The 13,098-nt window shown below is 45.3% G+C and overlaps 1 protein-coding gene across 1 annotated transcript in view; it reads right to left on the reverse strand.

The window, feature by feature from the left end:
• Positions 1 to 244: 244 nt before the first annotated feature.
• odad2 (outer dynein arm docking complex subunit 2) overlaps positions 245 to 13,098 on the reverse strand; it is a 43,524-nt gene continuing 30,670 nt past the window's right edge. The window contains exons 18-21 of the mRNA XM_069697918.1: positions 10,723 to 10,837; positions 7,332 to 7,520; positions 6,883 to 7,104; positions 245 to 1,103 (exon numbers count right to left, since the gene is read on the reverse strand). Of these exons, the coding sequence (XP_069554019.1) occupies positions 978 to 1,103; positions 6,883 to 7,104; positions 7,332 to 7,520; positions 10,723 to 10,837 (652 nt within the window). The 3' untranslated portion in view covers positions 245 to 977. The remainder of the gene's footprint in view (positions 1,104 to 6,882; positions 7,105 to 7,331; positions 7,521 to 10,722; positions 10,838 to 13,098) is intronic.

Below are 13,098 nucleotides of genomic sequence, written 5' to 3' on the forward strand. Positions count from 1 at the left end.
TTTCTCTCTGAACAACGTATGGGGTATTTGGCACGAGAACACACGCGAGGAAGTCGCATTTATTTTTTATCGTCATCATTTCCAAGTGGAGACGGTCAGAGAGCGAGAAGAGGGCTTTCACGATTGTTTGTATGAACTCCTGATGAGGCAACTGATGTAAACAAGGACGCCAGGATGAAAAGTTCCCGGCTAAAACGGAAGCAAGCAAGACGGCAAATAAATACACACTCGTGAATCTGGATCAAACTCTTTTGTTTTATTTGAAAACCCTTTAAGATCATTTGATACAACACATCTGAAACAGTTGTGGTACGAATAGAAGAAACAAACTCTTCTACAACGTTTTAGTTAAAACACTTTACGAACACATGAAACTCTGAAGTTAGTGTGACAGAAGCTGTGATAATATTTGATAAGAGGCCGTTAAGCTGTTAAGGGATTGTACAGAAACTGTTGTTGAGGCAGATGGGACCAGAGAAAATGGAGGGTTGCGTGTTTGTTTCCAAAAAAAACTGTGTCGACTGTTTGACGTCGATCAGTTCAGCGAGTTGGGATTTGACGTGACTTCATGAGCAAATCGCTTCTTTTACACAAAGGTGACCTTTTCTTGTTGAGTTAACGCACAACATGAAGCATGTTTAGAATCAGAACCCAGAAACAGTGGCCTGTTTCTTCATTCGGTGACGGGAGTATTAACTGTAATAAACGGACAGAAAGCTGGGTTTACTCATACTTTGGCTAAAACTAATTCTACTGCTAATGTGTAATTTGGGCGTTTTGTGAAGTATTGTTCTATTCACAACAACGGCTGCACTGTTGGGGGAAACAGTGTTGATTCATTTTTAGTCAAGTGGAAATCCAATATGCTATTAACAACAATGGTGAAGGTCTCATTATCTTACAAGTCAAACATGAGGTCCACCTTTATATACTTTTATTGTTCAGTCCCTGATGGATTCCTACGAGTGCTGCCGTGATCACGGATTGTCAATAAATAAAGAGGCCTTCAGATTAGCCAGCGCCAGCAGTCGAATGTAGCGCACGCAGCCGGCCGCAGCTTCCTGGAGCGCCTCGACATCGGAGTCCATGATGTGGATGAGGGGCTGTGGGAGTACACAGGACAGAGGTTACAGCTGGCAGCGGGAACAGATTCCATAAGATTCATTGTTTTCCAAAAGTGGACTAATCCACCTTTGGAACAACATCCAGCGCCTAAAAAAAAAAAAAAAAAAAAAAAAGTGGCTAGCAGTACATGTTGCCGTGTCAGCAGTAGTCCTGCACACGCAGCGAAGGCTGCAGAGATACGCTGTACAGAGGCTGTGCAGCGACTCACTCAAACTGCACTGGCACGTGACCCTGTGTGTGTGTGTGTGTGTGTGTGTGTGTGTGTGTGTGTGTGTGTGTGTGTGTGTGTGTGTGTGTGTGTGTCCCTCTTCCAAACCATGCCTCAGCAAAGGGGTTACAGCTGCGTGCACACATGCTTCTGTAAGTTTGTTCAGATGAAAGTCATGCAGGGCAGCCTCGACATTAAAAACCTGAGCATGAACCACACCACTCGACAGCCTTTCCGCCGCTCCAAAGGTCAGATTATATCCGACTATTAGTGGCTTGTGTAATGGATCTCGTTAGATCTTATTGCAGAACAAGGTTTTGAGCTCTCCAGAAATCTCTAGCTTTGGAAGTTTCTTTTTTTGGTTATATAAAAGTGAACATTTAAAAGAGCTCCGAATGTTCAAAGAGCTGCGTACGATGCAGACGCGAGCAAAAAGGAACACGGTGGATATATAGAGTACCGCTGAGTGGCATGTGTTTTTGGGGTGAGCTTTTTTTCCCCCTTGTTTTATCTGCAGCAAAATCACTACATTATGTTTGTGGGCGGCTGTGGGGCTGAATCAAAATAAAAGTAAATGTAAGCATAAATACTTTGCTGCAATGGATGAATCTAAATTTGTTCAATGTGTGCTGTGCGGTAAAAATCACGACGGTGTGCCACTGAGGTTTCCGAAGCCACACTTGCAATTATTCTGGATAGTCTTGTTTACATCGATAATGAACCAACGGCAACATTACATCCCTCAACTAAGCACTTAAGGACTGCCTGCTCCTAAACATAACAGAGGCTTGATAAATACGCTCGGAGGCTCCGTACAGTCACGGCCTCGTTCTCCCCTGAACCAACGGGATCTCCGGAACGACGAGCGCGCTGCGTTTCAACGCCATCTGGATTGTTCCCTCGGTTTCACTGCAACAATGTCACATCCGTGTTGATCCCGTCGCACGCACACACACACACACACACACACACACACACACACACACACACACACACACACACACACACACACACACACACACAGGGCACTATCTAGGAAATGATCCAGGAACCAAACCCTATTAAAACTTACGTGCAGCCACTGATGGAGCTTTAGTTTGAGGCAGCAGAATGACTCGCAAAAGCTTCTGGCTAATCTCCGTTTTCACTTTCTATCCCTCCTGATTCTCTCCGACTCAAAGCTCACTCGTCCTGTTCTGTACCAACTCCGCCAATCAACACAGGAAACGGTGGAATTCCTTTACACAGATTAAATAATCATTTTTATGAAACATTTTTGTGCATAGATTTGACTTAATCTCCATCCAGCTGATCACCACTTGAATGACTTGCGTCTGTCTCCCCCTCCCCCCGGCCCCCCTCCCCAGATTATCATTGCGTTCATAATGCATGTCAGAGCAGAGCTGAGGTTGACCCCGACCTCTCTCCACCTTACATGCAAACTTAAGACGCCACTCCACACATTTGTGTGGTTAGCAAACAGCCAGAGGAGCAGACAGAAGACATTCCCCGGATTTTCAGTGCAAAGATAAACAGTGAAAGGAAAACAGATGAAAGATGAGGTGGTTCAGTTTGTGTGTGTGTGAGCACGGATCGGCCGTGGACCTACAGTACAAGTCCAATTAAAACCTGAGAAACTAATATCCTTCTTCTTGATTACAATCACATCATTTTGTGGAAAAAGGCACGCAGCCGTCCAAGCTGTCAGTTCCTCTCCATAAACTTCTGTCAAGGAGTATACAGTGTGAAACATTTGCCTTCTGGTTTTATATGATTTTTAATTAGCATCCAAAACACCTCCGAAAGCAAACTTACATCCACAGGCTCCAGAAAACATGCAGCTCACTAAACAAGTCTCTTTTGTGAAAAGAGAGGATGCCTGAGATGTGCCAGAGGCGGCGTTTTTGCCAACCTCATAGCATGTTATTCAGACGTCGCCAAATAAGGTCTCCCGAAGCGCGCGGCTCGGCTGAGATAAGCGTGTCTCTCTTTGCTGCCTTTTTTTTCCGAGCTCGCTCTTTCCCTCCCAGCTGGGATCTCCAGGAATATAAGACGCCGCTTGTTAGATATTCCTCGACTGTGCTAACGTGAACACTTGCTCCACGTTTGAAAAGTGAATCGTGAGTTTTTGGAGGGTTTTTTTGCACTTCAGAGAGCTCCAGTGAGTCCCGACCTCCTCCGAGGGAGCTGGGGACCACACTCCCCCCCCCCCCCCCTCCAGTCTGGGAGGGCTGCACATATTCTTGCATGTGTACGCACACACTCCATCACCCGTGGAGGTGTCTCGGCGTTAAGTGTGCTCTGTTGGACCATGTCAGCCTGCACAGGAGTTGAGGCTGAAATACCCCCCCCCCCTTCATTCACCCAACCCATCCCAGCATTCCCATGTTTTAGAGTCCTCCGAGGAGGCAAACAGTACAAACAGACATCAGTGTTTAGCTGCGTCGAGGGGAAGGCGCTGCGGAAGTCAAGGTAAACAACATTCCCTGCAGCCTCCAGCGAGCCAGAGACTGCTGAGCTGCTTTCTCAGTGCCTCTGAAGAGGAAATGGAGGGAGGGCAGCTTTCAAATCAATGACTTTCAGGGGAAATTTTCACTCCAAGTCGGTTCAACCTGGAGAATATGGGAGGAGGGACAGAGGCTTAAGTCAAAGGCCCTAAAACCTCACACTCCCTGGATCTGAAAAACATGGTAGTCATAACAGAAGGCGCAGCACACAGCGGCCGTATCATCTGCTCACCACGCCCTCGGCCTGAAGTCATGTTTCACACAAACCAAGAAGAAACTGGAGAAGTAAACCTGTGCAGTGATTTATACCTTTCCTCACACATTTGTATAATTCTTGGCCCCCCGCTGCCTCACTGTGCACTTGCACTCCTGAAATTGAAAATGAAAATGAAAACAAACACAGTGCTGGAACAGAAGTGTACTCATGGCAACAAAAGTGCAAACGTTTTTCTCATTTAGGTTAGTAAGAGACGACAATACATAGCAGGACCTGGCAAAAGCGACGTACTGGAATACCTTCAGTTGAAAATCACCAGTAATTACCATCCGCATTTTGTAATTTTCATCAATTTACTTTACAAAGCTTTTCTTATGAAAGAGCCTCTTTAATACAAATAGCTGGCTGAAGCCGTCTACAAGGATTTATGGTTTCAGCAAACAATCCTCAGTCCTTTGGAAGCAATGTAAAAGCACAGCGGAACAGCATGTTGATTCTCCATTTGACACAAAATGAAGCACATCGGTATAAAACTGCGAGATACCAAGAGTGGATGTCAACTCAAACAGCGAGGCCAATTCGTCGCTCACATTAAAAACTCCCCTTTTTGTTGGTGTGTAATTTCCTCGGAGAGAAAACACCTGAATTCCTCATCTTGAACAAGGTCTGATCCGATCCAACACATTCCACAGGAAAACAAAACCAAGGGACGAAAAGAGGTTTTTATCCAAAACATGAAACTAAACCAATTTATTTGAGATGTTTAATACTCATAGCAACCAGAGTAAACGACTGAGTGGACACAATTTGAATGTTTTGGTAAAGACAGAATAAAAACACTGGAACGGGTCACTAATGTGTTTTCCAGTGTGAAATACTTTTCTCTTCTACGCTTAATTTCCCTCGTGAATCTTCAGGGACTGGGCCATACACCATTAAGTGTGCGAGAGAGGAACGTTACTTCCTAAACCAGCGCTGGAGTAGGCGAGACCTTTTCTCGTTTGAAACTGTATACTACACGTGGGTGAACATGTTTTCAGAGCTTCTCCACGGCACAGAAAAACTCTTTGAAACACAGTTGCAATAATACAGGAGGGGGTCCCGAATTTTACGCGGGGCCGTAAATTAGACACGGGGCCCCGTATCAATCCTCGATAAACCCTCTCCAGCCCATTCAGAACTATTAAGACATATTGTTTTTGCACATTCTTCCTACCGGCTGCCTGTATATCATTGAAGCGCAGCATCACAGCGAATTGACAAGCTCCCACACGGCAGCGTTTCGTCCGGGGTCAGGCAGGTAAGCGTCAGACCGGCTGAGACGAGAGGCCAGACTGAACAATGAGCCCGCCTGTGTTGTGTTTCCCGGTCTGAGATTAGGAACAAATGCAATGCTGGTGCAGTTACGTGGCCTGCGGTAATTAAGCTCTTTAAAAGTCCAAAAATATATTATGGAGTATGTTGCAATGACTCTTAGCTGGTACATTAATAAGGGCAAACACAGAAACAGATAAAAACAAAGGGTGGTATGTCTTGAATTTGCACACAGACACACACCCATATTCACACAGTAGAATTTCTAATATAGACACAGACACACACACACACACACACACACACACACACACACACACACACACACACACACACACACACACACACACACACACACACACACACACACACACACACAGAGCAGAAAAAATTGGGCTTGTGCAGCTTTTGTCGTGGCTCGAACTACAAAAAGCATTCAGCTTAATGACTTTTGCAAATTGGACATAACTCTTTTGGAACACCCAGTGTTCAGTCCAGCTAACCAATTATGGCGAGTGTTGAACCACATACCCCGTAACAGCAGATCAAGCTAAAGTACACCATTTAATGAACATGGGAAAAAAAATGTCTGGCTGCAATGGCATAACCACTTCATAATTTATATCGCAGTCAGTACTTAAGGCGGGGGGGAGGGGGAGGATTTAAACTTACACATGGCCACAAAAAGATTTCTCATGTGAAAGTCTCTCTGCAAAACATGATTGAATTAGAGAATGAGATAGCGCTGATTTCACAAAATGCTGAAATGTGGGTACATGATCATCTGTGACAAGACATCAATTTAATTATAATCTTAACATAAAATCTGTACAGAGCCGTCAGAGACAAACATAAACAGGCTGTGGAGCTGAGCATGGAAACAACCCGACAGGCTCAAATTTTAGACAAAACAATGCTTGTTCCTTGTTCCTGGAAGAGCGCTACACGACTGCCACGATGAGGGAGGCTGGCGGATGAAGCCCGACTGAGAAGAAAAAAAAGTTGACCATAAAAAAAACATTGTTCTCTTTTAGCCTTGAACAGCTCTGACCCCACTCCTTGGCCTGAACCATATCGTTTCTGCATTCTACCCTGATGTCCAGGAACATCTCCTAGCAACAGTTACCCCCGGCTACAGCCCTTTGACTTGTGTTGTAATGGCATCTAGGGTCTACCGTAGAAATGGCACTTCGCACACACTGGGCTGTTTGCTTTTCTGAATTCCCATGTCGGCTAGAAAGTGGAGTCATGTTTCCGCCGACGAATAAAACCCACTTTGTTTCTGCTCCATCGGTCAAAGGCTCTGAAAATAGTCACAGCTTTTCAAAGTTTATTACTCACTGTTTTTCACACATCACTAAAACAAGGGTGGTGGGAGACCAAAGCACATTTTCCTCAATGCAATTATACCAGATTTAGCCTCAAAAGCACCAAATAAACTACAAGATATACTGCTCTGTGAATTATCTACAAAAAGGCATTAATGAGGTCGCAGAAATACTGGAACTGACCTTGACCACTCCTTTCTCGTGCATGGTGATGCAGTTGTCGGGGTCCTTGGACAGCTGGTACAGGGCCATGGCTGTGCTCTGGTAGACCGTGCTGTCTTTGGATTTCAGGTAATACACCAGCGGGGCCACGGCTCCAGCATCACCAAAGGACGCCCTGTTGCTGCCCCACATGCAGCAGTGGCCGATGGCCTCAGCCAGGTGGCGACGGAGCCTGTCATCAGTCTGCGGAGAGGAGAGCGGGAGGTTACTGGATCCTAGACACCAGGCTTTATAAAGACCCTGGGCAATAACCACCAATGTTCTTCTCATTAGTTGGATTTATGCAGCAATGAGCAGGCAAAGACCAACTAAACTCCATTGTAAAGACACTATTTGTATATTGACAATAACTGCAGTGTTCCTGAATAGTAAAACCTTGCTGTTTGTTTCCAGCAGTGAGGTGTTCTTACTGTGTTAGTCAGGTTGGCCAGCAGTGGGACGACCCCGTGATCCGTGAGGACTGCCAGGTTCTCCTTGTCTTTGGCTATTTTGGCGATGGCGGCGCAGATGCTTGCCAGCACTTCGTTGTTTGTTGACTTCAGCAAATTAACAATCAGTTCCAATCCACCAACGAGCGAGCGTACCATTTCCCCTGCATGCTATAGTCAAAGAGTCTGTTATTAACAAGGTGCTCTGAGAGAATGAGCACAGGAGACGGTGAAGAGGGGGAGAGTGTAATGACTGAGGAAAGAGCAAAAGGAAGGCTGGGAGCATTTAAGCATTGTAGACAAAACAAAAGAAAAAATAAATAAAATCAAAACAGTATTTTCATCAATAGCAACAATCAAAGTCATATTAGTGCGTTCATCGCAATGTGATAGTGCAGCGCGGCACCCCGTCCTGCAGTACAAATGGGTTTTGGATGGTGAAGCGAGCAAGAAGTTTGACATCTTTGTCAACCTCTCCACTCGCACCCTATTGTGTCATAATGAAGATGAAACATAGAATTTAAAGCTTAGAGGCGACATTTAAAACCCAGAGTGACACAGCCTGGACTCATGGCTTCATGGTTTGAGTGCACGGTACCGGCGGGCACCGCAGGACTCTCAGCCACTTCTGGGACGATGCCTACCAAACTGGGACGGAGCACTGAGCGAACCACAGAGGAAGAGCTGGCAGAGACACCGGCTTCAGTACGGCTTGGCACATCAGGCCGCTGATTAAAATCACAAGTCACCATATCGCCAGCGCTGCAAGAATACATTAAGGTGGCCGAGTCTGTAATGTTCAGTGCTTTGAAAATAGAACAGACATTTCCCAAAAAGCATGCAATTATGGATCAGTGGATGCAAATCACAAAGTATACCTAATTTGAGTCCATTTCAACATCAATCTACATGTCAATGGTTGATGTAAGGCACAGTACTGTTTTCCTTTATTTCTATAAATTAAGGGATTTCATCAAATTCAGCACTGACATGAAACAGTCTGATTTACTGTTTTAGTTGCACAGCTACTTTGGGAGAGCTGGATGTACTGGTGCTTTCTGACAGGGAGCTCACAGCTGAGATCAGGCCAGGGCGCGGTGTATGGGCCCTGTGATGCCGTGCCAGAGGATGAGCCATGTGTGCAGTGCGGGCCAGTGAGGGGGGTGCCGGGGCCAGGAGCTGACCCCCCGACACACAGGAAGCTCTTCCTCAGGAATACTGATGACGGCTGGCCGGGAATCTCTGTGACAGAGGAAGCTCTCTCAAGCCACCAGCTGCGATAGACTAGCCAGAATCTCTTTCATGGCCTGGACGGGCCCCCAGATCTGAAAACCGCAGCATTATGAGGCTGCACACGGAAAGGCCTTTCTCGCTATCCTCTCGCTCCCCTCCTCTTACTCAGGATGAAATGAAATAGAAAACACATTATCTGCTGTGCATGATCTCTAGCTGAAGGGGAGCAAGCCAAGATGGGAATGGCAGAAGCGTGCCCCGACCCCGTCTGTGGAGCAATCAGGCTTCCATAACGTACATGGCTACTATGTAAAGGAAAAATAAATCAAGCATCTAAATGTGCCTGTGCATCCTGGCAAATTAATGATATACCCCATTACATGCGACCGGGACGGTTCTATTCCCCTGATTGGAGAAGAAAGATAATTGAATGATTCACTACTTAGTCTTTGAGGTACTTTTCTGGTACTAAATCAGTTTAAGTTGTTGACCTGTGGACACAGAGCAAAGCCTCAGTCTGTGTCTGTGTCTGTGGAGGGGCAACAGTACAGTATGGAGCATCCAGCAGATGCATTTATACCGTGGCTCTTTCATAAATCCACTGTGGAACTGCTAACTCAAACCACATGGGGTTTTTATCTAAATAACGGCTGCACCAGAGCAGCTGTATCAGGTTCCTCCAGTCGATGGGCAGAAAGCTCTATTTAGCTCTTGTCATTGCCCCGTCCCAGAAAAATCACCCAAAAAGCATGTTCATGAATTTCCCTCAAAATTGGCACACTGACATCCAGACAAACATTGTCAAACTTTGTTAGTGCTCAATAGTGGGTCCATAGCCACCCCCCCCCCCACACACACACACACACACACACACCCCAACCCCCCCTCCATATGGTCGCCATGCATCATTTTCGCTATACTTCTGGGCCAGAGAAATTCCAGCCAGCGAAAAAAGAGCTTCACCCCCAAGACACCTGTCTGGGCTCAATATATCTGTTTAAACTTTGAGGAGCAGATTGCTCTGCTGACAGGTTGTTTACTCTAATCACAGCGATAATCTAATAGAACAACATTACGTTTGTCGTTGGAAATGATACGAGTGCTGAGGGGATCAAAGACCTGCGGATGTGGAACTGAAATTAGAGTTGATTGACAACATTGCTGTGTAATAGCAGCCTCAAGGTCTGAAACAATAGCGTAGAGGGACGCATACTTTAAAGGATAAATGTTACACTATTAGAACTTTGCCTGACAACAGACAAAAAAGAACAACCATCAGTGCAGCGAGGCCAAATGTATGGCCAGCTTTATTCCATGCATTCATGGTGCCTACATTACCCACAATGCAGCTCAACCGCTGACAGTTACAAAGCAGTGAGCTCACCAGACAACTGTTAGACCTCTGAAATGACTCCACCAGATTTTTTTACATTTTCAATTAAATAGTCATCAGTCGACTCAACTGACATCACTTGGGGTCATTTATAAGACTTTATAAGACTTCGTCTGGAGCAACAAAAAACTTTATAGAACCTCCTCACGTAGGCAATATTGTGTAAATATGTCATGTTTATGGACCAAGACTTTTATTCTATGCATAGTTAAATCTAAAGTTGTATACGTAGCATTAATGACCATGTGGTGGATCCACTTGTGCAGTGTTTTCATTAGAGAGCTGGGCTCACAGAAGCTGCCTGGCACCCTGTGTTCTGTGCATGGATTGTGTGCCTCCCTAACTAGTAGCATGTTGAGGGGAGATTTTCGGCTGGGAAGTCAGAAGCCATGCCACAGGATATTACTCAGTCTTTTCTCCCTGCCTGCTTCCCCATTCACCAATCCCAGTGTGCCAAGGCGGCTTCTCTGCTTCATATTAGCCCAAGGTTCATGTAAGCCTGCTCTGACACAGCTCTGCCCTTGCTAACCTCCCTGCAGCGGCAGGTCGGAGGGAGATCTTAGCAGACAAGCACGGTGATATAAGCAGGCTTCTGTTTTGTCAGTGGGATAACCCCTTTATTCTCAAACGACACAAACTGCGCACACATCTTTGATTTACCGGCTCTCTATGTGCCTTTGGAGTGCTTCACCAGGACAGAGGCAGAAGACTAACGTGTTTTTTAAGTTTTTAAAAACTTTACTGTACCTTCGCGTTCTCAATGCATGGACAGAGGGCCCACGCAGCGCTAGACTGAACGTCTGCACCGGGGTTCTTTAGCAGCGACCACACCAGGCGGACTCCATCGAGCTGGTCAATGATTCTGGAAGGAGAAAGAGAGACAGAAAGTGCTGAGAAGGGAGGCAATGAGAGAAAGGAACGAACAAGCAAATGAAACCTAAAGAAAAGTTTTACGTTCTGATTTCATTCATAGCTTTCATTAAGCAAAATTTCATGCTTGAAAGGCAGGAGTGTCGTTTTTTCGATCGAGTTTGTTTCTCAGGGCTCCGTCTGTGTTATCGTGGCCTGCCACAGGCTCGGCGCAACTAGAGCCAAATAGGATCAAAGCCTCAATCGATTACAGGGGTGGCTTTTCATCACAACTTGCCTTCAGTCCGGCTCAGCTCCTTTCCAGGGCCTCAAACCACCCACTGTCTGCTCACTCTAACCATTCTCCGAGGAAAAGCTCAGCGATGCTTGAGCCAGAGTTTAACTCGTGCATCTGTGTATAGTGCTTCATACATGGACTTATAAATAGAAACGGAGACAAACTTACACTTTATGTTGGGGGCTTGTTTTTAAACCAGAGCCAAAAAGAGGACCCCTTTCCAAATCAAACAGAGCTAGAGACAGGTCGCTCTATATTTCATAGAGTCTGAGTGAAGTTTATTTAAGCATGAGCTGTATTTCATGTCGCATACATGACTGTTTTCAAAACTGCAGTCAAGGTCTGAGAACTCAAAGAATTACGCCACAGTGCACCCGTTGTCTGGTATAAATAACATGTAACGTGTTCCCCATGTGTGCTTCCACCAACAAGGCCGACATTGAATGCTGTCATAATTACTTAAACACTCCCTAATCACAGTATCTCCGTGACTGGCAACGAGCGAACACTCATCAGGGACGTCCCCTGCGCCATCTGTCTTCCGTTTGCACATAAATCAGTCTGGAGGGATCATAACAGCAGATTCCAGTCTGCGGGGCCTCTTAAATCCGGACCAAAAACAAAAGTGAAGCGTCATATCATCCGCCAAAACAGCTCCGTCTTCCCATGAAGCAGGTATGAAACAGATTAGCAATGAAGTTGCAGTTGACAGTGATGGATTAGAGGAGGAGACCACAAACCTTGGAGGCATTAAACAACGTGTGTTCACTCTTGTAGCTACACGGGATTCATACGAGGAAGTGCTACGTCATCAACCACACGCTGCCTACTGGTTGAGAATGAAAACAAACATATGAGTGTTTCACAGAAAACTTGAAAGTGATCAGAGTTCGTTTTTTGGTCTTTCGGTAGTTATGGACGACCTGATTCACAATGATGATGAGGGAATGATTGTGTTGATCAACAGAAGGTTGTATTTGAAGAAAAGTTTCTTTTCATGGAGTGAAGTCATGTTAACTGACAGGAATGTTGTAGCTAGCTGTGTGGTATCATACATACATCATCATTATACGTGTTAGGCAGCCAAACATCGTCTATCACTGGTGATCTGAAAAGCCGGTTGGAGCAGGAAACAGTCAGATGTGAGTTATGCTAATTGCTCAGCAAACTACTGTACACGTACGTGTCTCGAAATAAGACATCGCCACGAAACATACAAAGAGCGGCTGTTGAAATGAGAACTGCATGTTTACAGCTAAGCGTGAAAGCTGAAAGATTACAAGGTCTGGCCTAAATACGCATACCGTGAGAAAACATGGAGAACATGATGAACCGTCGTAATATTCTCCTCTTGTTGTGCAAGACTTACCACACTTACTGGCTTTATTTTGACATGCTTCACTTTTTATTGAACCCCTTACTTTCTGCTTCCAAACAAACATAATAGGCTCATACAATAGCATTAACAGCTAACTAACAATGTGAACTCACACATTAAGTTGTATTTGTGTCCAGTGCTAATTAAGAAAGTTCTTGTAGTCCATAACAATCTTGTAAAAGCAATGAGGCACAGATGGAAACTCCACAATGTTCTGCAGTGAGGAGGGAGAGCACAGAATAAAGTCTGCTCTGGACGCCGACTCTGCGTTTTCCCAGCCGTGCAGTCTTGGACAGGGCAGGGCTTTAGGTATGTTCGTCTGACCAGCTTAGCTCCTAACAGTGACCGCAGGGCTACAGTAAAACACTGGGAATTAAACCACAACCATCTTAAACACAGCAGGTACAATAAACAAAGCTTTTAAAAGCTGTCATTAAGCTGAGGATGAAAGACAAACCTACCTGTATAATTACAAATTAAAACAGAAGGAGATTTCACTTAGCATCAGCCCGTGGCAGCTTTATGATACTGTGTTCAGATCATGCAATCGGTGTCATTGCCAAGAAAAAACACATGACATCAACACCCAGCCAGCAAT

Source organism: Brachyistius frenatus, unplaced genomic scaffold (assembly GCF_029030835.1).
Source record: "Brachyistius frenatus isolate BFR_SWC_R1_liver_20210118 unplaced genomic scaffold, ASM2903083v1 Contig_25, whole genome shotgun sequence".
NCBI classification, from domain to species: Eukaryota; Metazoa; Chordata; class Actinopteri; family Embiotocidae; genus Brachyistius; species Brachyistius frenatus.